This window comes from Scyliorhinus torazame, chromosome 15, assembly GCF_047496885.1.
Source record: "Scyliorhinus torazame isolate Kashiwa2021f chromosome 15, sScyTor2.1, whole genome shotgun sequence".
Classification (NCBI taxonomy): Eukaryota; Metazoa; Chordata; class Chondrichthyes; order Carcharhiniformes; family Scyliorhinidae; genus Scyliorhinus; species Scyliorhinus torazame.
This window is the reverse complement of record NC_092721.1, coordinates 53,576,755-53,601,224: the sequence shown is the minus strand read 5'-3', so window position 1 is coordinate 53,601,224 and position 24,470 is coordinate 53,576,755. Positions and strand designations below refer to the sequence as shown.

General features: G+C 45.4%; 1 protein-coding gene across 9 annotated transcripts in view; it reads left to right on the top strand.

The window, feature by feature from the left end:
* The window catches only part of dzip1 (DAZ interacting zinc finger protein 1), a 646,334-nt gene that overhangs the window by 328,010 nt on the left and 293,854 nt on the right, over positions 1–24,470 (top strand). For all 9 annotated transcript variants that reach the window (XR_011935128.1, XR_011935127.1, XM_072476252.1 and 6 more), the window contains one exon: positions 2,152–2,200. Coding sequence is in view for 7 of the 9 variants with exons in the window: in XM_072476252.1 (XP_072332353.1) it covers positions 2,152–2,200 (49 nt within the window). In the remaining 2 variants the exon portion in view is untranslated. The remainder of the gene's footprint in view (positions 1–2,151; positions 2,201–24,470) is intronic.

Here is a 24,470-nt window from a genome sequence, read left to right as displayed (position 1 = left end):
AAGTAATTAGAATTAAGAAAGGCGATCATATTGACCGCCATATTCAGAGCCAACCAAAGAAATAAACATTTAGCAACAAAACATACAGTGAACATCTTAGCAACCATTAATTCAAATACAACCCCCAAAGACGACAATACTAAGTAATCCTTTAAGCTTTCCTTTTAACATCCATAAGACTTAAAAACACCTTTTTACAGAAAGACATCAGGCTTAACTTCACTACTGAGAACAGTTACCACGTTGAAATCAGCAAATGGACACTCATAAGCTTGCAGAGATCCACACACATCCTGCTGTGATTGCAGCTTCTCCAAAACTAAAATGAAACCAAACCCACCCTGCAGCCAAAAGACTAAAGCGAAAGTAAAAAGCTGACAGACAGCCCAGCTCCACCCACTCTCTGACATCACTGCAGTAATAAACACCCATTTCTTAAAGGTACTCTCACATGACACCCAAAAATATTCTATGAACTCCTCATATAGACTACCTTTTCACATCCGATTTTTCCAGTCCAATGTTGTTTAAACTCCCCGCTGATTATCGCTGTACTTTTCTGACAAACTCCTATTATTTTTTCCTTTAAACTTTGTCCTAGCATGTAGTTAGAATTAGGGGACCTGTACACCACTCCCACAAGTGACTTCTTACCTTTATCATTTCTCATCTAATACCACATCTCTTCCACATCCTGGTTTACTGAACGTAGCTCATCCCTTAGCAAATCCCATCATTAATTAGCAGAACCACCTTTCCGCCTTTCCCTGGCCTCCTGTCCCTCCTAACATTACGTGCCCTTCAATATTCAGGTTCCAATATGTGTCATCCTGCAACCATATGTCTGTAATGGCTATCAGATTGTACTTTTTCATTTCTGGTTGCAGTATCTTTTCATCTATTTTATTTTCAATGCTATTTTATTACGATCCCAGACCAGACCCCAACAGTGGCTAGGATACTGGACCGAAACCCCAATATTTTAGTTTATTTTAAGACTGTGCAGAAAGAATGATTCACTCCAGGAGTGATTGCATGAAAAAATAGGGCTTTTGTATCTCTGAAACAAAACTTTATTATAAATACAATATTAAACTTTTAACTTCACACCCAAAAAGAACAGCTTACAATTACCTCTTAACACAACTATACAATATCCCATTAAACACCAAGAAACATACAGCTCTTGATCCAACTTAAATTTAGCAGGGCATAGAATATTACTTGCTTTATAAAACAGATTTGGTTCCTGTTGGAACCCTTTCAGAATCTGGCTGTATGTCTTCAAATATCTGCTTCAACTAGGTTGGTTAAATCTCTTCCTTGTCTTAAGAGAAGACTGCTCTGCTTTAAAATATTATTTGTTTAAACTATTATGCTTGGAAAGTGGACTCAGAGTCAGACAGATGGAGGACATTGTTGTTTGCAATTTTGTTCTGGCATGGAATTCTCATGATGGACCTTAGGTGTCTTTAGTGGAAGCAATCCAGAACTTTGGTGTGGTATCCTTAGCAGCTGCAGGATTATGCACTATACAGCAGGATTGTAAAGACAATGGCCTGGTAGAGTTTGATTTTAGCCCTCAGGTGGGATTTCCCAGCAAAGCCCATCTCTGGGATTGTCTAGACCTTTGGCTGGGTGGCTGAAACCCCCATGGTGGGTCTCGCCACGACAGAGCAAGAAAATCCCGGCCATCATCTTAATGCCATGCTGTTTCCAGATACAATCATTGGAGTCAGCTGTAAGCAGAACTTACTTTCTGCATGTGTGCATGGATGTTTTCATATGGCAATCCTAAAATATCACACTACCAAGGTAGAGTCATTGGGCAGGATTTTAAGCACCCACCTCAGCGTGTTTGCCACGGCAGAGGTGGCCTTCCATTGACTGGCGACAGGATCTTCGGTTCCACTGCTTTTAACAGGGTTCCTGTTATTCTCACCCTCCACCACTGGGGAACCCAGGGGGGAGTCAGGGGGAGGGGGGTCGCCGTTGGTGGGTTCACAAGATCCCGCTGTGGGATTGGCCATTAAATCCCAACCATTGAGTCATTTATAGCATGTAAGGAGGCCATTGGAACCATTGAGTGTGGGCCTGAATAACTCCAAATAAGAAGTCATTTTTTAAAAAAGCTGTGCTTTTGTTTTCCAGGTGAAAGAATGTCCTATCAAACCACCAAAGAAAATATTGGAGTCATCATGTAAGATGTTATTTTCATGATTTTAAAAGATTTGTTCTTTATTTGCCAAAATTCCTAGGTGAAGTGCCATCATGGATCTTTTCGTTCCTTCGACTCTGGGAAATTTTGTTACTTTGTACATGCAAAATAGAAGCAGGATGAGGCCATTTGGCCCTTCGAGCCTGCTCCACCATTTATTGTGGTCATGGCTGATCATCAAGCTCAACACCCTGACCCCACCTCCCCCGCATAGGAGATGGGGAAATGGCTGAGGAGCTGAACAGGTTTTTTGGGTCAGTCTTCACAGTGGAAGACACAAATAACATGCCAGTGACTGATGGAAATAAAGATATGATAGGTGAGGACCTTGAGATGATTGTAATCACTAAGGAGGCAGTATTGGGCAAGCTAATGGGGCTAAAGGTAGACAAGTCTCCTGGCCCTGATGGGATGCATCCCAGAGTGTTAAAAGAGATGGCTAGGGAAATTGTAAACGCACTAGTGATAATTTATCAAAATTCACTAGACTATGGAGTGGTCCCAGAGGATTGGAAAGTAGCAAACGTGACACCACTGTTTAAAAAAGGAGGTCGGCAGAAAGCGGGTAATTATAGGCCGGTAAGCTTAACTTCGGTTGTAGGGAAAATGCTGGAATCTATCATTAAGGAGGAAATAGCGGGGCACCTGGAGGGAAATTGTCCCATTGGGCAGACGCAGCATGGGTTCACAAAGGGTAGGTCGTGTCTGACTAATTTGGTACAATTTTTTGAGGACGTTACCAGTGCAGTAGATAACGGGGAGCCAATGGATGTGGTATATCTGGATTTCCAGAAAGCTTTTGACAAGGTGCCACACAAAAGGTTGCTGCATAAACTAAAGATGCATGGCATTGAGGGTAAAGTGGTAGCATGGGTAGAAGATTGGTTAACTAACAGAAAGCAGAGAGTGGGGATAAATGGGTGTTTCTCTGGTTGGCAACCTAGTGGGGTCCCTCAAGGATCAGTGCTGGGCCCGCAGTTGTTCACAATTTACATAGATGATTTGGAGTTGGGGACCAAGTGCAATGTGTCAAAGTTTGCAGACGACACTAACATGAGTGGTAAAGCAAAAAGTGCAGAGGATACCGGAAGCCTGCAGAAGGATTTGGATAGGTTAGGTGAATGGGCTAGGGTCTTGCAGTTGGAATTCAATGGTGCCAAGTGTGAGGCTATCCATTTTGGGAGGAATAACAGCAGAATGGATTATTATTTAAACGGTAAGATGTTAAAACATGCTGCTGTGCAGAGGGACCTGGGTGTGCTGGTGCACGAGTCGCAAAAATTTGGTGGCCAGGTGCAACAGGTGATTAAGAAGGCTAATCGAGTTTTGTCTTTCATTGCTAGAGGGATGGAGTTCAAGACTAGGGAGGTTATGCTGCAATTGTATAGGGTGTTGGTGAGGCCACATCTGGAGTATTGTGTTCAGTTTTGGTCTCCTTACCTGTGAAAGGACATATTGGCACTGGAGGGAGTGCAGAAGAGATTCACTAGGTTAATCCCAGAGTTGAGGGGATTAGATTATGACGAGAGGTTGAGTAGACTGGGACTGTACTCATTGGAGTTTAGAAGGATGCGGGGGGATCTTATTGAGACATATAAAATTATGAAGGGAATAGATAGGATAGATGCGGGCAGGTTGTTTCCACTGGTCGGGGAAAGCAGAACTAGGGGGCATAGCCTCAAAATAAGGGGAAGTAGATTTAAGACCGAGTTTAGGATGAACTTCTTCACCCAAAGGGTTGTGAATCTCTGGAATTCCTTGCCTGGTGAAGCAGTTGAGGCTCCTTCTTTAAACGTTTGTAAGAAAAAGATAGATACCTTTCTAAAGAATAAAGGGATTCGTGGATATGGTGTACGGGCCGGAGAGTGGAGCTGAGTCCACAAAGATCAGCCATGATCTCATTAAATGGCGGAGCAGGCTCAAGGGGCCAGATGGCCTACTCCTGTTCCTAGTTCTTATGTTCTTATAGTTTCTGACTACAATTTTGCAGCTGGTAAAATTCATCAAGTTTTTTTTTTAAAGAACAGATGTAAATGACTAATTAGTTCCAATGGATGTAATTGAAATTGAATGAAAAATCTAGATCTCGATAGGCAGATCGTTTTCTGAAAAGTAAATTCTTGCCTCCACAACCAAGCAAATTCAACATGACAAAAGACAATGCATTATCTCTCTGAACTAACTACTCACGCTGCAGTTTTCTTTAAAGCGGCACTTATTATCATGATATTAGAGTGATTGGGGTAGTGGACTCCAGTATTATAAATAATACGGTACACTCAGTACTTCATGGGGTCTCGTGACCTGTGTTTCAGAGGTTATATAGCACATGTAAATGTAGGATGAAATCAAGCTTCATTGTGTTCTGAAAAAAGTTGGTTTACAATAATGGTTATATCAGTCATCCTGCAACATAAAAACAAGAAATCGTGTCAGAAGTGAACGAAATGCAACATTGGAGATGCTGAAACCACCGACAGCTCAATTTCATAGACAATCTCCCTGCCTTGTGGACACCCCTGCCTTGAGCCCTGCACAGACTAAAATACTCTGATCGAACCCGGTTGGTCCTTACATTCGCCACCGGTGCCTGCTCTAGCAACCGGACCCAATCAACAAATCCCTGCCCGAACCCAAACCTTTCCAGGACATCTCACATGTACTTCCACTCCACCCGATCATAGGCTTTTTCTGCGTCCATGACCACCACCACCTCGACATCACGCCCCTCCGCAGGCATCATTATTACATTTAGGAGCCGCCTAATGTTGGACGTCAGGTCCTTCACAAATCCCGTCTGATCCTCCCCTATTACCTCCCGAACACAATCCTCTATGCGCATGGCCAAGATCATTGCCAGCAATTTCGCATCCACATTCAACAGGGAGATTGGGTTATACGACCCACAACTCTCCGGATCCTTATCCCGCTTCAAAATAAGGGAAATCGATGCCTGCGATAACGTTGGGGGGGAGCACTCCCAGCTCCTTGGACTCATTAAATGTCTTCACCAGATACGGCCCCAACAGCCTGGAAAACCTTTTATAAAACTCAACCGGGTATCCATTAGGTCCCGAGGCCTTACTCGATTGCATCGCCCCCAATCCGTCGATCACTTCCCCCAGCCCAATTGGGGCTCCCAAACCCTCCACCAACTCATAGAACATAGAACGATACAGCGCAGTACAGGCCCTTCGGCCCACGATGTTGCACCGAAACAAAAGCCATCTAACCTACACTATGCCATTATCATCCATATGTTTATCCAATAAACTTTTAAATGCCCTCAATGTTGGCGAGTTCACTACTGTTGCAGGTAGGGCATTCCACGGCCTCACTACTCTTTGCGTAAAGAACCTACCTCTCACCTCTGTCCTATATCTATTACCCCTCAGTTTAAAGCTATGTCCCCTCGTGCCAGCAATTTCCATCCGCGGGAGAAGGCTCTCACTGTCCACCCTATCTAACCCCCTGATCATTTTGTATGCCTCTATTAAGTCTCCTCTTAACCTTCTTCTCTCCAACGAAAACAACCTCTAGTCCATCAGCCTTTCCTCATAAGATTTTCCCTCCATACCAGGCAACATCCTGGTAAATCTCCTCTGCACCCGCTCCAAAGCCTCCACGTCCTTCCTATAATGCGGTGACCAGAACTGTACGCAATACTCCAAATGCGGCCGTACCAGAGTTTTGTACAGCTGCAACATGACCTCCTGACTCCGGAACTCAATCCCTTTACCAATAAAGGCCAACACTCCATAGGCCTTCTTCACAACCCTATCAACATCTATCCTCGGAAACTCCAGACCCCCAGAAATCACTTCATACCCTCCTCCCCGGCTGGGGGGGTTCCGATTCATACAATCCACTATAAAATTCCCAAAACACTTTATTCACCCCCACCGGATCCAAAACCACCTCCCCCCCTGTATCTTTTACTGTTCCAATCTCTCTCACCGCCTCCTGTTTCCTCAGCTGATGCGGCAGCATCCTGCTGGCTTTTTCCCCATATTCATACACCGCCCCCTTTACCCTCCTAAGTTGTCCCTCTGCCTTACCTGTGGACAGTCTCTGACACTCCTTCAGGAACCCCTCATCCGGAGACTCTGCATACCTCCTGACCACCTGCAAAATTTCACCTACCCGCCTGTCGAATTCCACCCGCTCAGCCTTCTCCTTATGGGCCCGAATTGAGATGAGTATCGCCCCTAATAACTGCCTTCAGTGCCTCCCACACCACCCCAGCCGAAACCTCACCTGTGTGGTATATATCCCCGAATGGCTTCCCTCACCCACTCGCCCATCTCCTCCTCCGCTAACAGCCCCACACATCTAACCTCCACTGTGGGTGCTGGCCCTTTCCTTTGTTAACTTGCAGGTCTACCCAGTGTGGCGTGTGATCTGACACCACAATTGCTGAATATTCAGCATCTACCACCTCAACCAGCAGCATTTTGTCCAACACAAAGAAGTCTATCCGGGAATATACCTTGTGCACATGGGAGTAAAATGAAAACTCCTCACTCCTTGGCCTCCCAAATCTCCACGGTTCAACCCCCCCCACCCCCACCCCTCCCCCTCCACCCCCACCCCCCATGCGCTCCATAAACCCCGCAACTCCTTTGCCATAGCTGATACCTTCCCAGACCTGGCACTCGTCCGATCCAGCCTTGGAACCAGGACCGTGTTGAAATCTTCCCCCATAATCAATCGATGTGAGTCCAGTCCAGGATCTTGAGTTCAGGCTTCTGGCAGGTCAAGCTGGAAGAAGGTAAATTTTTTTACAGTACCCAATTTTTTTTTCCAATTTAGGATGGCCAATTCACCTGTCCTGCACATCTTTTTGGGTTGTGGGAGTGAGAACCATGCAGACACGGGGAGAATAATGCCGGCTCATTACCCGAACAGCCGCTGGAATGTGGCGACTAGGGGCTTTTCACAGTAACTTCATTGCAGTGTTAATGTAAGCCTACTTGTGACAATAAAAGATGAATATTATGTGGAAACTCCACATGGTATCTTTGTATCTTCAGCAAACCATTTGGGCGACAAACTGCTCCAGAAGCCTTGGACACACCCTGCAGGTCACAGCCTGCAAAGTCAGATCGGCCTTCTTGAAAATGAACTCACGGAAAGCAACGGGTCCTGACAGAGTACGGAACCAACTGGTGGGTATCTTCGCGGACATCTTCAACCTCTCCCTACTCCATTCTGAGGTTCCCATCTGCTTCAAGAAGGCCATCATCATACTGGTGCCAAATATGAACCAGGCAATGTGCTTCAACATCCGGTGACCTTGACATCATTAAAAAGTGCGTTGAGAGGTTGGTCATGAGACACGTCAACTCCATACTCCCAGAATGCATTGATCCACATTGACTCTTTTTTACAGATGCATCATAGAAAGAATCCTATCTGGCTGCCTCACAGCCTGATATTGCAACTGTTCGGCCCAAGACCGTAAGAAACTACAGAAAATCATGAACACAGCTCAGTCCATGACGCTAACCCGTCTCCCATCCTCTGTCTACACCTCCTGCTGCCTTGGGAAAGCAGGCAGCATAATCAAAGACTCCTCCCACCCCGGCTATTCACTCTTCCAACTTCTTCCATCAGGTATGAGATAAAAAAGTCTGAGAACATGAACTAACAGATTCAAAAACATTCTTCCCCGCAGTTACCACCAGACCCCTGAATGACCCTCTTATGCACTGAACTGATCGTTCCATGCCGTATGCTTCACCTGATGTCTGTATCTATGTATTTACATTGTGTATCTGTCGTACGTCCGATGTTTTTCATGTATGGAAAGGTTTGTCAGGACTGTACGCAGAACAATACTTTTCACTGTACCTCGGTGCATGTGACAACAAACACAAATCCAATTGTTCTGGTATTAATTCAGCTCCTGAGGTGTTCCACAGAACAGTGAAGCAACTGTTTGAAGAGTTCGAGGACATTGCAACCTATGTTGACAATGTGCCGGTCTGGAGAGCCACACGGCAAGAACATGACCACAGACTGAGGAAGGTGCTGGCAAGAGCTAAAGAAAGGAACTTAAACTAAAGAAGGTAATGTGCAAAATAGGTCTTCATGAAATCAAGTACTTGGGACATGTTCTTCTAACTGGAGCCGGGTCAGAGTAAAATTGAAGCAGCGTGAACATCCCACCTCAGAATGTAAGAAAGACTTGAAAGGGTTTTGGGCCATGGTGATCTGTCCTCGGAAACCAATGTTGAAGCATTACGATGTCAGTCAGCCAATCAAGATATCAGTGGATACTTCAAAAGCGGTCTCGGAGCTGTTCTCATGCAAAATGAACCTCTAATGGCCATTTGTTTCAAAAACAATGGACGGGATTCTCCCTTCTGGGGACTAAGTCCCCATGCCGGCGGGAAAACCAGCGGCAACCACTCCGGCGTCAACAGCCCCCGAAAGTGAGGAATTCTCCAAATGTTTGGGGTCTAGGTTGACGCCAGAGTGATTGACGCTGCTCCAGCCGGCGGCGAAGGGCCGGGGTGAGTTCGCGCATGCGCAGAACGGCCGGCATGATCTTGTGCATGAGCAGACCGGCCGCCATATTTCTGTGCATGCACAATCCGGCCGCCGTATTTCCGCGCATGTGCAGGGGTTCTCTTCTCCGCGCCAGCCCCCGGGCAATATGGCAGAGCCCTACAGGGGCCCGGCGTGGAGGAAAGAAGGCCCTCACGGAAACAGCCCGCCCGCAGGATCGGTAGGCCTCGATCGCGGGCCAGGCCACCGTGGGGGTCCCGCCCCCCCAGAACCATCCCCGCACACTTACCTGTCAGGTCCTGCCGTGCGTGCGAGTAATTCACGCCTGCAGGACTGGCCAAAACTGGATGGCCACTCGGCCCATCGGGGCCCGGTGAATTGCGGGGGGGGGGGGTGGTGCTGTCAACGGCCCCCGACCGGCGTAGTGGGAATCCCGTTGGACCCGAAAAACAGCGTTGGAGAATAGGGCAGCCAGCGTCGCAGCGGCGGGGCGGGATTTGTGCCTCCCCCCAGGGATTTCCCGACCCGGCGCAGTGTCGGAGAATGCCGACCAATAGCTGAAACACTGCAGAGGTATTCCCAAATAAAGAAAGAAATGCCAGCAATTGTGGTTGGCCTAGAAACTTCCACCAGTTTGTCCATGGCAAAGTCTGATCATAAGCCTAGGAGTCTGTACTTAAAAAGCCCTTGAACTGTGCTGCACCAAAAATCCAAAGATTACTACCTAGATTACAGACCTAGCAGGCCAGCAGCACGGTTCAATTCCCGTACAGCCTCCCCGAACAGGCGCCGGAATGTGGCGACTAGGGTTTTTTCTCAGTAACTTAATTGAAGCCTACTTGTGACAATAAGCGATTTTCATTTCATTTCATTTCAAATAGAATCCAGGCACTTGCAGACACTCTATCATATGCATGCCTACCCAGCACAGATGAAGACCACAAAGAAAGGGAGGCAGAGGTTCACATGCAGACAAAGAACTACCTGTGACGAACCAAACTAGATGAGATCAGGGAAGTGACCAAGAATGATACCACCCTGATTAAACTGCAGGAAATTGTGCAAAATAGTTGGCCACAAATCGAAGTAGAGCACCTTGTGCTGGACTAGAGTACTGGAACTTCTGTGAGGAATATCATGTAAAAGAGGGAATACTTTTCAAGGGAGAAAAAATAATATCTGCAACACTGAGGAAAGAAATGCTGTAATACATATGTGAAACTTACCTCGGCATAGAAACATGTGGGCGAGGAGCTTGAGATGCAGTTTATTGGCAAATCATGGTGAATGTGTGTGCAGTGTGACAAAGTTCCAGCCGGTTTAAACCAGCATGCTCGGGAACTGAGCTCTGTGCACGGTTTTTCCACTGATTTTTCTTTTTACAGGTCAGCAGTTCCCTGAAGAAGTTCCGCGGTGATTGTCCCCCTGAGGTTAACTTTTCATAGTGCATACCCTCTTCGCACCTTCCCTGCCAGTGCTTAGCCTTTCACAGGGCACGTTTCACTTTGGATTGCTGTTGATTGACTAGCCAGTGTGTAATTGTGCTCCAGGGCAGATTGCCCACCGAGAACGCGTGCCAGACGGGTGAAATGTTTGGGCCATATATTTTTTCTGTAGGTCTCGACACGCGAGAGTGTTTTACCTAAACTTGATATCTAGGGGAGTTTCGTAACAAGCCTAGAATAACAAAAATACATCAGCTATTAGTATATCCTTTGTCTTAAACAGTTTGTAGAGTAACTCTCACAAAAATACCAAGTTATTCTAGTCTTCAAATGTCAGACTTATTGAAACAATGAGAAAATAATAAAAATCTAACAAATTAACAGGAGTGTCTAACTTTACCAGCACCTCAGATAGGTGCTGCAGCGAATACAATCCTAACCAATTCAATCACTCCTCGTACAGCACTCCTGCCATTCCAGGTATCAGTCTAATAAACCTTCACTACATTCCCTCTGCAGCAAGAACATCCTTCCTCAGATAAGGATACCCGAACTGCACACAATATTCCAGGTGTGGCTTCAGCAAGGCCCTATATAATTGCTGCAAGATAGACATCCCTGTTCCTGTACTCGAATCCTCTCACAATGAAGGCCAGTATGCCTTCTTTACCGTCTCCTGTACCTGCGTGCTTTCCTTCAGTGACTGGTGTACGAGGACACACAGGTCTCGGTGCACATTCCCCTCTCCTAATTTATGGCCATTCAGATAATACCCTGCCTCCTCATTTTTTCTACCAAAGTGAATAACTTTGCATTTGCCCGATTTTACTGCATCTCACTCACCTACTCACCTACTCACTCAACTTGTCCAAATCACTGAAGGATCTCTGAATCCTCCTCACAGCTCACCTTCCCACTTAACTTGGTGTCATCTGCAAATTTGGAGATATTACATATTGTTCCCTCATCCAAATCATTAATATATCTTGTGAATAGCTGGGGTTCTAGCACCAATCCCTGTGGTACCTGTTGAATCTTTAATTTGAAGGATCTTAACCTGCCGAACTACGCCAAGTTGGGGGAAGCTTAGTTGATGAATCAAAGTCCTGGCGCACTACGACAAGTTGAAAGATCTAATAATATTTTTGGACTACGCCAAGTTGTTGGATTCCTACTATTATTCGACTGTGTAAAGTTGAAGGAATTTATATTATTTCTACTATTCGGTTACCAGTAGCACTTTGCGATTACTGGGACTCAACAGAAATTTAAGTTAAAACTTCTCAGGTATCAAAAAGAATTGTTTTATTTGTAGTTGCTTGATTACAATTTGAAAGTCATTTAAAAGGCAATTCGTAGACAATTTGAAGCTTTCAGAGAATTACAGACATTATCTTCTTGCTTAGGCAGACAGCTCGAAAGTAACTTTTGAAAGGTCAAAGTCTGGAAATGAAACATGAAGAGAGAGAGAGAGAGCTAATCTTCAGCTAAACTCAAACTCAAAGTACTAAACAGACTAACAGACTGACAGACTGACTAACCAGACTTAAAGAATCAAAGACAGAACCCCCAAAATTAAAGACAGACAGACTATTAAGGACAGACTTACTAAACAGACAGACTAAGAGAATTAAAGACAGAATTAACAGACTACATCACTGACACAGACTAACACCCCGAAAAAGACTAAAATGGCGGGTGGAAACTTTTCAGTTATACACTTTCATATCTGTCTTAAGTCATCTAATCACACCCCAATATAATCCTAATTGGTTTGGGTTAGACTCAAACACATTTGATTTGATGGCAAGCCATCCATCTTCAATGTGCAACATTAGCTTTTAATTGTTTCATGTCTGCATGTTATGGAATGTGATATTCTGCTAATCTTTACCAGCAATAAACTGGTTTTAAGCTAGCTTGGCTAATGTAACAATGGAGACTTCATATTGAGAAAGCTGAATCAAATATATATTTGATTCAATGCTCTTACAAACTGCAAACTGGAGGGTTTAAACTAGTATGGCAGGGGGGTGGGCACGGGAGCAATAGGTCAGAAGGTGAGAGCGTTGAGGGAGAACTAGGGAATATGGACAGTGTGGCTCTGAGGCAGAGCAGACGGGGAGAAGTTGCTGAACACAGCGGGTCTGGTGGCCTGAAGTGCATATGTTTTAATGCAAGGAGCATTACGGGTAAGGCAGATGAACTTAGAGCTTGGATTACTACTTGGAACTATGATGTTGTTGCCATTACAGAGACCTGGTTGAGGGAAGGGCAGGATTGGCAGCTAAACGTTCCAGGTTTTAGATGTTTCAGGCGGGATAGAGGGGGATGTAAAAGGGGAGGCGGAGTTGCGCTACTTGTTCAGGAGAGTATCACAGCTATACAGCGAGAGGACACCTCAGAGGGCAGTGAGGCTATATGGGTAGAGATCAGGAATAAGAAGGGTGCAGTCACAATGTTGGGGGTATACTACAGGCCTCCCAACAGCCAGCGGGAGATAGAGGAGCAGATAGGTAGACAGATTTTGGAAAAGAGTAAAAACAACAGGGTTGTGGTGATGGGAGACTTCAACTTCCCCAATATTGACTGGGACTCACTTAGTGCCAGGGGCTTAGACGGGGCAGAGTTTGTAAGGAGCATCCAGGAGGGCTTCTTAAAACAATATGTAAACAGTCCAACTAGGGAAGAGGCGGTACTGGACCTGGTATTGGGGAATGAGCCCGGCCAGGTGGTAGATGTTTCAGTAGGGGAGCATTTCGGTAACAGTGACCACAATTCAGTAAGTTTTAAAGTACTGGTGGACAAGGATAAGAGTGGTCCGAGGATGAATGTGCTAAATTGGGGGAAGGCTAATTATAACAATATTAGGCGGGAACTGAAGAGCATAGATTGGGGGCGGATGTTTGAGGGCAAATCAACATCTGACATGTGGGAGGCTTTCAAGTGTCAGTTGATAGGAATACAGGACAGGCATGTTCCTGTGAGGAAGAAAGACAAATACGGCAATTTTCGGGAACCTTGGATGACGAATGATATTGTAGGCCTCGTCAAAAAGAAAAAGGAGGCATTTGTCAGGGCTAAAAGGCTGGGAACAGACGAAGCCTGTGTGGCATATAAGGAAAGTAGGAAGGAACTTAAGCAGGGAGTCAGGAGGGCTAGAAGGGGTCATGAAAAGTCATTGGCAAATAGGGTTAAGGAAAATCCCAAGGCTTTTTACACTTACATAAAAAGCAAGAGGGTAGCCAGGGAAAGGGTTGGCCCACTGAAGGATAGGCAAGGGAATCTATGTGTGGAGCCAGAGGAAATGGGCGAGGTACTAAATGAATACTTTGCATCAGTATTCACCAAAGAGAAGGAATTGGTAGATGTTGAGTCTGGAGAAGGGGGTGTAGATAGCCTGGGTCACATTGTGATCCAAAAAGACGAGGTGTTGGGTGTCTTAAAAAATATTAAGGTAGATAAGTCCCCAGGGCCGGATGGGATCTACCCCAGAATACTGAAGGAGGCTGGAGAGGAAATTGCTGAGGCCTTGACAGAAATCTTTGGATCCTCGCTGTCTTCAGGGGATGTCCCGGAGGACTGGAGAATAGCCAATGTTGTTCCTCTGTTTAAGAAGGGTGGCAGGGATAATCCCGGGAACTACAGGCCGGTGAGCCTTACTTCAGTGGTAGGGAAATTACTGGAGAGAATTCTTCGAGACAGGATCTACTCCCATTTGGAAGCAAATGGACGTATTAGTGAGAGGCAGCACGGTTTTGTGAAGGGGAGGTCGTGTCTCACTAACTTGATAGAGTTTTTCGAGGAGGTCACTAAGATGATTGATGCAGGTAGGGCAGTAGATGTTGTCTATATGGACTTCAGTAAGGCCTTTGACAAGGTCCCTCATGGTAGACTAGTACAAAAGGTGAAGTCACACGGGATCAGGGGTGAACTGGCAAGGTGGATACAGAACTGGCTAGGCCATAGAAGGCAGAGGGTAGCAATGGAGGGATGCTTTTCTAATTGGAGGGCTGTGACCAGTGGTGTTCCACAGGGATCAGTGCTGGGACCTTTGCTCTTTGTAGTATATATAAATGATTTGGAGGAAAATGTAACTGGTCTGATTAGTAAGTTTGCAGACGACACAAAGGTTGGTGGAATTGCGGATAGCGATGAGGACTGTCTGAGGATACAGCAGGATTTAGATTGTCTGGAGACTTGGGCGGAGAGATGGCAGATGGAGTTTAACCTGGACAAATGTGAGGTAATGCATTTTGGAAGGGCTAATGCAGGTAGGGAATATACAGTGAATGGTAGAACCCTCAAGAGTATTGAAAGTCAAAGAGATCTAGGAGTACAGGTCCACAGATCACTGAAAGGGGCTACACAGGTGGAGAAGGTAGTCAAGAAGGCATACGGCATGCTTGCCTTCATTGGCCGGGGCATTGAGTATAAGAATTGGCAAGTCATGTTGCAGCTGTATAGAACCTTAGTTAGGCCACACTTGGAGTATAGTGTTCAATTCTGGTCGCCACACTACCAGAAGGATGTGGAGGCTTTAGAGAGGGTGCAGAAGAGATTTACCAGAATGTTGCCTGGTATGGAGGGCATAAGCTATGAGGAGCGATTGAATAAACTCGGTTTGTTCTCACTGGAACGAAGGAGGTTGAGGGGCGACCTGATAGAGGTATACAAAATTATGAGGGGCATAGACAGAGTGGATAGTCAGAGGCTTTTCCCCAGGGTAGAGGGGTCAATTACTAGGGGGCATAGGTTTAAGGTGAGAGGGGCAAAGTTTAGAGTAGATGTACGAGGCAAGTTTTTTACGCAGAGGGTAGTGGGTGCCTGGAACTCACTACCGGAGGAGGTAGTGGAGGCAGGGACGATAGGGACATTTAAGGGGCATCTTGACAAATATATGAATAGGATGGGAATAGAAGGATACGGACCCAGGAAGTGTAGAAGATTGTAGTTTAGTCGGGCAGTATGGTCGGCACGGGCTTGGAGGGCCGAAGGGCCTGTTCCTGTGCTGTACATTTCTTTGTTCTTTGTTCTTTGTTTGTTTGCACTGGACTCCTGCCACATCGTTGCCATGGAACTCAGCCCTTGTCCTTGACAATAGTACAAGCAGTGTCAAATTGTCTTGCAACTGTGCTGTTTTAATCAATGATGGAAATTTATGCTGTTTCATGTATCTATTGAAGACCTGAATTTATGAGTGCTGAAATTACATAAGAACATAAGAACTAGGAGCAGGAGTAGGCCACCTGGCCCCTCGAGCCTGCTCCACCATTCAATGAGATCATGGCTGATCTTTTGTGGACTCAGCTCCACTTTCCGGCCCGAACACCATAACCCTTAATCCCTTTATTCCTCAAAAATCTATCTATCTTTATCTTAAAAACATTTAATGAAGGAGCCTCTACTGCTTCACTGGGCAAAGAATTCCATAGATTCACAACCCTTTGGGTGAAGAAGTTCCTCCTAAACTCAGTCTTAAATCTACTTCCCCTTATTTTGAGGCTATGCCCCCGAGTTCTGCTTTCACCCGCCAGTGGAAACAACCTGCCCGCATCTATCCTATCTATTCCCTTCATAATCTTATATGTTTCTATAAGATCCCCCCTCATCCTTCTAAATTCCAACGAGTACAGTCCCAGTCTACTCAACCTCTCCTCGTAATCCAACCCCTTCAGCTCTGGAATTAAACTAGTAAATCTCCTCTGCACACCCTCCACTGCCAGTACGTCCTTTCTCAAGTAAGGAGACCAAAACTGAACACAATATTCCAGGTGTGGCCTCACTAACACCTTATACAATTGCAGCAGAACCTCCCTAGTCTTAAACTCCATCCCTCTAGCAATGAAGGACAAAATTCCATTTGCCTTCTTAATCACCTGTTGCACCTGAAAACCAACTTTTTGCGACTCATGCACGAGCACACCCAGGTCTCTCTGCACAGCAGCATGTTTTAATATTTTATCATTTAAATAATAATCCCTTTTGCTGTTATTCCTACCAAAATGGATAACCTCACATTTGTCAACATTGTATTCCATCTGCCAGACCCTAGCCCATTCACTTAGCCTATCCAAATTCCTCTGCAGACTTCCAGTATCCTCTGCACATTTTGCTTTACCACTTATCTTAGTGTCGTCTGCAAACTTGGACACATTGCCCTTGGTCCCCAACTCCAAATCATCTATGTAAATTGTGAACAGTTGTGGGCCCAACACTGATCCCTGAGGGACACCACTAGCTACTGATTGCCAACCAGAGAAATACCCATTAATCCCCACTCTTTGCTTTCTATTAATTAACCAATCCTCTATCCATGCTACTACTTTCCCCTTAATGCCATGCATCTTTATCTTATGCAACAACCTTTTGTGTGGCACCTTGTCAAAGGCTTTCTGGAAATCCAGATATACCACATCCATTGGCTCCCCGTTATCTACCGCACTGTTAATGTCCTCAAAAAATTCCACTAAATTAGTTAGGCACGACCTGCCCTTTATGAACCCATGCTGCATCTGTCCAATGGGACAATTTCCATCCAGATGCCTCGCTATTTCTTCCTTGATGATAGATTCCAGCATCTTCCCTACTACCGAAGTTAAACTCACTGGCCTATAATTACCCGTTTTCTGCCTACCTCCTTTTTTAAACAGTGGTGTCACGTTTGCTAATTTTCAATCCGCCCGGACCACCCCAGAGTCTAGTGAATTTTGGTCAATTATCACTAGTGCATTTGCAATTTCCCTAGCCATCTCTTTTAGCACTCTGGGATGCATTCCATCAGGTCCAGGAGACTTGTCTACCTTTAGCCCCATTAGCTTGCCCGTCACTACCTCCTTGGTGATAACAATCCTCTCAAGGTCCTCACCTGTCATAGCCTCATTTCCATCAGTCACTGGCATGTTATTTGTGTCTTCCACTGTGAAGACCGACCCAAAAAACCTGTTCAGTTCCTCAGCCATTTCCTCATCTCCCATTATTAAATCTCCCTAAAGGAGAGATTTAATCTCCTCTAAAGGACCAATATTTACCTTAGCCACTCTTTTTTTGTTTTATGTAGTTGTAGAAACTTTTACTATCTGTTTTTATATTCTGAGCAAGTTTACTCTCATAATCTATCTTACTCTTCTTTATAGCTTTTTTAGTAGCTTTCTGTTGCCCCCTAAAGATTTCCCAGTCCTCTAGTCTCCCACTGATCTTTGCTACTTTGCATGTTTTTTCCTTCAATTTGATACTCTCCCTTATTTCCTCAGATATCCACGGTCGATTTTCCCTCTTTTTACCGTCCTTCCTTTTTGTTGGTATAAACCTTTGCCGAGCACTGTGAAAAATCACTTGGAAGGTTCTCCACTGTTCCTCAACTGTTTCACTAAAAAGTCTTTGCTCCCAGTCTACCTTAGCTAGTTCTTCTCTCATCCCATTGTAATCTCCTTTGTTTAAGCACAAAACACTAGTGCTTGATTTTACCTTCTCACCCTCCATCTGTATTTTCAATTCCACCATATTGTGATTGCTCCTTCCGAGAGGATCCCTAACCGACCTGGTTAAACCAATCAACATGTAGATTAAAATCCCCCATGATAACTGCTGTACCATTTCTACATGCATCTGTTATTTCTTTGTTTATTGCCTGCCCCACCATAATGTTACTATTTGGTGGCCTACAGATTACTCCTATCAGTGACTTTTTTGCCTCACTATTCCTGATTTCCACCCAAATGGATTCAACCTTATCCTCCATAGCACCGATGTCATCCCTTACTGTTGCCCGGATATCATCCTTAAATAACAGAGCTACACCACCTCCCTTTTTAAATGAGTATTTAAAACTGGGGCTTAATATTTATGCTTAAACAGCTATCTTTTACCTATACTAGTTGTATTCGAAATACCTGGCTTCTACAATACCCCACTAGTCACTGCCTGTCAATTTTAAAAGACCGGTTAATTCCTACTCTTTGTTTCCTGTATGCCAGTTTTTTTTCTGAAATATTTTTAGTTGCATTTTCAGTTTTATATGCATTGCACTTCGTGTTAGTTGTTGTACAGTACATAAGGTTTTCTTGCACTTGTTTGCAATTTGTCATCGTCTGTCTCGGTGCACTATCCTCCTATTATCCCTTTATAAATTCACGCTGACTCTGTCCGATCCTGCCACTGTTTTCAAAGTGCTCAATTACAAAATCTTTGATAATGGATTCTAGAATTTCCCCCACTACCGATGTCCGGGTTACTGCTATATAATTCCCTGTTTTCTCTCTCCCTCCCTTTTTAAATAGTGGAATTACATTAGCTACTCTCCAATCTGCAGAAACTCTTCCAAAGTCTACAGAATCCTGGAAGATGACCACCAGTACATCTACTATTTCTAGAGCCACTTCCTTAAGTAATCTGGGATTTAGATTATCAGGCTTGGCGGATTTAGCAGCCTTCAATCCCATCAGTTTCCCCAACAGCATTTCTCTATAATATTGATCTTCACTTCTTCTCTCACAAAACCCTGCATTCCCCGACGTTTCTGGTATGTGATTTGTGCCTAATTTGTGAAGACAGAACCAAAGTATGTATTTAGTTGCTCAGCTATTTCTTTGTCCCCGATTATATATTCCCATGTTTCTGACTGTAGGGGACCTACATTTGTTTTCACCAATCTTTTTCCCTTCAATCTTGTTCCTTGGGCAACATGGTAGCACAGTGGTTAGCACAATTGCTTCACAACTCCAGGGTCCCAGGTTCGATTCCCCGCTGGGTCACTGTCTGTGCGGAGTTTGCACGTTCCCCCCCCGTGTCTGCGTGGGTTTCCTCCGGGTGTTCCGGTTTCCTCCCACAGTCCAAAGATGTGCAGGTTAGGTGGATTGGCCATGATAAATTGCCCTTCATTTCCAAAAGGGTTGGTGGGATTGCTGGGTTGTGGGGATAGGGTGGAGGCATAAGCTTATGTGGTCTGGTCTTTCCAAGGGTCGGTGCAGACCTAATGGGCCGAATGGCCTCCTTCTGCACTGTAAATTCTATGATTCTATGATACACGTACCTAGAGAAACCTTTACAGTCAGTTTGTATGTTCCCTGCAAACTTACTCTCGTACTCTATTTTCCCTTTCTTAATCAATCCCTTGGTCCTTCTTTGCTGAATTCTAAACTGCTCCAAATCCTCAGAGCTGTTGTTTTTCTTGGCCAATTTATATGCTTCTTTCTTGTATCGAATACTGTCTCTAATTTTCCTGGTAAGCCATGGATTGGCCACCTTTCCCGTTTTATTTTCGTGCCAGACAGGAATAAACAATTGTTGCAGTTCCCCCATGAGCTCCTTGAATTTTTGCCATTGCCTGTTCACTGCCACCCCTTTAAGTAACGTTCCCGAACCGATCAAAGCCAACTCACGGCTCATATCTTCATAGTGTTCTTTATGAAAATAGATAAGTCCCCGGGGCCTGATGGGATTTATCCTAGGATTCTCTGGGAGGCTAGGGAAGAGATTGCTGGACCTTTGGCTTTGATTTTTATGTCATCATTGGCTACAGGAATAGTGCCAGAGGACTGGAGGATAGCAAATGTGGTCCCTTTGTTCAAAAAGGGGAGCAGAGACAACCCCGGCAACTATAGACCAGTGAGCCTCACGTCTGTAGTGGGTAAAGTCTTGGAGGGGATTATAAGAGACAAGATTTATAATCATCTAGATAGGAATAATATGATCAGGGATAGTCAGCATGGCTTTGTGAAGGGTAGGTCATGCCTCACAAACCTTATCGAGTTCTTTGAGAAGGTGACTGAACAGGTAGACGAGGGTAGAGCAGTTGATGTGGTGTATTTGGATTTCAGTAAAGCGTTTGATAAGGTTCCCCACGGTAGGCTATTGCAGAAAATACGGAGGCTGGGGATTGAGGGTGATTTAGAGATGTGGATCAGAAATTGGCTAGCTGAAAGAAGACAGAGGGTGGTGGTTGATGGGAAATGTTCAGAATGGAGTTCAGTTACAAGTGGCGTACCACAAGGATCTGTTCTGGGGCCGTTGCTGTTTGTCAATTTTATCAATGACCTCGAGGAAGGCGCAGAAGGGTGGGTGAGTAAATTTGCAGACGATACTAAAGTTGGTGGTGTTATCGACAGTGTGGAAGGATGTAGCAGGTTACAGAGGGATATAGATAAGCTGCAGAGCTGGGCTGAGAGGTGGCAAATGGAGTTTAATGTAGAGAAGTGTGAGGTGATTCACTTTGGAAGGAATAACAGGAATGAGGAATATTTGGCTAATGGTAAAGTTCTTGGAAGTGTGGATGAGCAGAGGGATCTAGGTGTCCATGCACATAGATCCCAGAAAGTTGCCACCCAGGTTGATAGGGTTGTGAAGAAGGCCGATGGAGTGTTGGCCTTTATTGGTAGAGGAATTGAGTTCCGGAGTCAGGAGGTCATGTTGCAGCTGTACAAAACTCTGGTACGGCCACATTTGGAGTATTGCGTACAGTTCTGGTCACCGCATTATAGGAAGGAGGCTTTGGAGCGGGTGCAGAGGAGATTTACCAGGATGTTGCCTGGTATGGAGGGAAAATCTTATGAGGAAAGGCTGATGGACTTGAGGTTGTTTTCGTTAGAGAGAAGAAGGTTAAGAGGAGACTTAATAGAGGCATACAAAATGATCAGGGGGTTAGATAGGGTGGACAGTGAGAGCCTTTTCCCGCGGATGGAAATGGCTGGCACGAGGGGACATAGCTTTAAACTGAGGGGTAATAGATATAGGACAGAGGTCAGAGGTAGGTTCTTTACACAAAGAGTAGTGAGGCCGTGGAATGCCCTACCTCGCCAACATTGAGGGCATTTAAAAGTTTATTGGATAAACATATGGATGATAATGGCATAGTGTAGGTTAGATGGCTTTTGTTTCGGTGCAACATCGTGGGCCGCAGGGCCTGTACTGCGCTGTATCGTTCTATGTTCTATGTTCTATTAAGATTCAGAATCGTAGTTTCAAAATCAACGACTTCACTTTCCATCTTGATGAAAAATCTACCACATTATGGTAGCTCATCCTCAAGGGGTTTCGCGCAACTAGATTGCCAATAATTCTGTTTTCATTACACAGTACCCAGTCTAGGATGGGCTGTTCTCTAGTTGGTTCATCAACACATTGGTCCAGAAAACCATCCCACAGAAATTCCAGGAATTGCCTCTCTTAAGGTATTTTGGCTAATTTGATTTGCCCAATATATATGCAGATTAAAATCACCCATAATTACAGATGTTCCTTTACTGCATCTCTAATTTTATGTTTAATGCCATTACCAATATCACACCTGCAGTTTGGGGGTCTGTACACAATGTCAACTAATGTTTTTTGCCCTTTGGTGTCTCTCAGCTCTACCCATACAGATTCCACATTGTCAGAACTAATATCCTCCCTCTCTGTTGAGTTAATTTCCTCTTTACCCTGCAATGCAACGTCTTTTCATCTGCCCTTCCTAACTACTGAATGCCCCTGGACATTTAGTTCCCATCCCTGGTCACCCTGCAGCCATGTCTCCGTAATCCTGAATATATCATACCATTTACATCTATTTGTGCGATTAGTTCATCCCCTTTATTGAAAATGCTCTGCGTGTTAAGGCACAAAGCCTTTAAGCTTGTCTTTTTATTAAATGTTTTTATTGACTTTCACATGTTTATATTACATGTTTCAGTCTGTACGTTAAATTACAAGTGTCATAACCGCACATGATATCAAACAAAAGCAACTAAGGAGAAATTATAATTGCAAAAGAGAGATAGACCAAAAAACGAGAAAAACAAAACACAAACAAACAAGGATCAGTATGAATATTTACATCCACCTGTTTGTCCCCCCCCCCCCCCCCCGGCCCCGGCCCCCCCCCCCCCCCCCCCCCACACACACTGCCTCTGTAGGCTGCAGGCCCCATTTGACCGATCTGCCTTATTTGCACTGCCCAGGGTAGGCCCTAGATTTTATTCCCCAGTGTATTGCTGCTCCCTCCGGTTTTCTGCTTGCTCTTGGGCCGTCCCCTTCGGCTATGCCCCTTTTGTCCCACGGTCTTTTTTATGGGCATTTGCCCCCCCTTTCCCTTTCCTTTACGATCTGTGGCTCGTCTGTCCCCACGTCCCCTCCCAATCCCCACCCCCAACCCCCCCCACCTTCCTCCTCCGCTCTACTAGTTGCTGGCTATGAACCGTCCTTGGAACAAGTTGGTGAATGGCTTCCACACCTCTTCCGACCCACGGATGGCGAATTTTAGCATTTCCAGTTGGAGGAATTACGACAAATCGGACAACCAGTCTGAAGCTTTGGGTGATGCTGCCGATCGCCAGCCGGGCGATTAGGGAGGCAAAGGTTAGGGGACGGCCCCCCTCCCTATGAATAGTTCTGGATTATCTGAAATCCCCTAAGATCTCCACTTTTGGACATGACTCCACCCCTACCACCTTGACCATTGCCTCAAAGAAGGTCGTCCAGAACCTGACAAGTCTGGGGCAGGCCCAGAACATGTGGGTGTGGTTGGTCGAGCCTTCTTGGCACCATTTTGTTCTACCTCAGGGAAGAACCTGATTATTTGAGTTCTGGTTAGGTGCGCTTTGTGCACCATCTTTAGCTGCATTAGGCTTAGCCCTGCGCATGGAGAGGTGGAGCTCATCCTGCACAGCGCTTCGATCCAGAGTCCGCCCCCCACCACACACACACACACACACCTGTGCCCAGTTATTCCTCCCATTTTTTCCTTATCTCTCCCAGGGTGGAGTGTACGTCTTCCGACAGTCGTACGTGCAGGCCCCCACAGTTCCCCTTCCCTAGGTCGCCCGCATCCAACAGTTCCTCGACTAGCGTGTGCCTTGTGTCTCGGGGTATGTCATTGTTTCCCTATGGAGGAAGTTTTTGACTGGTACAAATCTCATTTCATTCCCTTTAGGTAGTTGGAACATATCTATGAGTTCTTCCAGTCGCAAATCTGTTGTCTGTGTGCATGTCTCTAACCGTCAATGTCGCCTCGTCCTGACTCCACCGTTTGAATGTAGCATCCAATGTTGCGAGGGTGAACCTGTGGTTGTTACAGATAGAACTTTAGTTAGGCCACACTTGGAGTATAGTGTTTAATTCTGGTTGCCACACTACCAGAAGGATGTGGAGGCTTTAGAGAGGGTGCAGAAGAGATTTACCAGGATGTTGCCTGGTATGGAGGGCATTAGCTATGAGGAGCAGTTGAATAAACTCGGTTTGTTCTCACTGGAACAATGGAGGTTGAGGGGCGACCTGATAGAGGTCTACAAAATTACGAGGGGCATAGACAGAGTGGATAGTCAGAGGCTTTTTCCCAGGGTAGAGGGGTCAATTACTAGGGGGCATAGGTTTAAGGTGCGAGGGGCAAGGTTTAGAGGAGATGTACGAGGCACGTTTTTTTACACAGAGTGTAGTGGGTGCCTGGAACTCGCTGCCGGAGGAGATGGTGGAAGCAGGGACGATAGTGACATTTAAGGGGCATCTTGACAAATACATGAATAGGATGGGAATAGAGGGATACGGACCCAGGAAGTGCAGAAGGTTTTAGTTTAGACAGGCAGCATGGTCGGCACAGGCTTGGAGGGCCGAAGGGCCTGCCTGTCCTGTGCTGTACTTTTCTTTGTTCTTTGATTTGTTCTTTGGGGCCATAGTGGACATTTTGGTTAGGCCGAAGTGTTGTCTTATTTGAGACCACTGGGCTTCTTAGTCGGAGGGGATGGGAGTGCTGTTGCGACTAGGGCTCAATGGGACGTCCCTCTGCAGGAACTCTACTCCATCTTCACCCAGTCTGTCCCCGGTTCCTTCACCCAACTCCTCACGCTTTCTCCAGTGGCCACCCACTGGTAGAACTGTAGGTTCTGAAGGCCAGGCCTCTCATATTTTGTTTCCTTTGTGGGACCATTTTTTTGCATCCTTGGGTTCTTGCACCCGCCACACAAAAATACCATGATTAATTTGCCCACTGTGTTGAAGAAGACCTTGGGGATGTAGATCAGGAGTGATCTGAACAGGAAGAGGAATCTGGGTAGCACGTTCTTTTTGGTCGTCTGCACTCTCCCTGCCAGTGAGAGTGGGAGTGTGCCTTACCACTGCAGGTCCTTTTTAACTTCCTCCACCAGATTCGTCAGGTTCTATTTATGGTTTGTTTCCAGTTGTGAGGGCTATTTGGATCCCCAGCTGGTGGATTTGTTTTGGGCTTGTTTGAAAGGTGGCCCCTCCAGACCTGTCCCTCTCCCTTGCGGGTTCACTCTTGTTCAAGTTGAATTTGTATCCTGAATAGACTCCAAACTCTTTTAAGA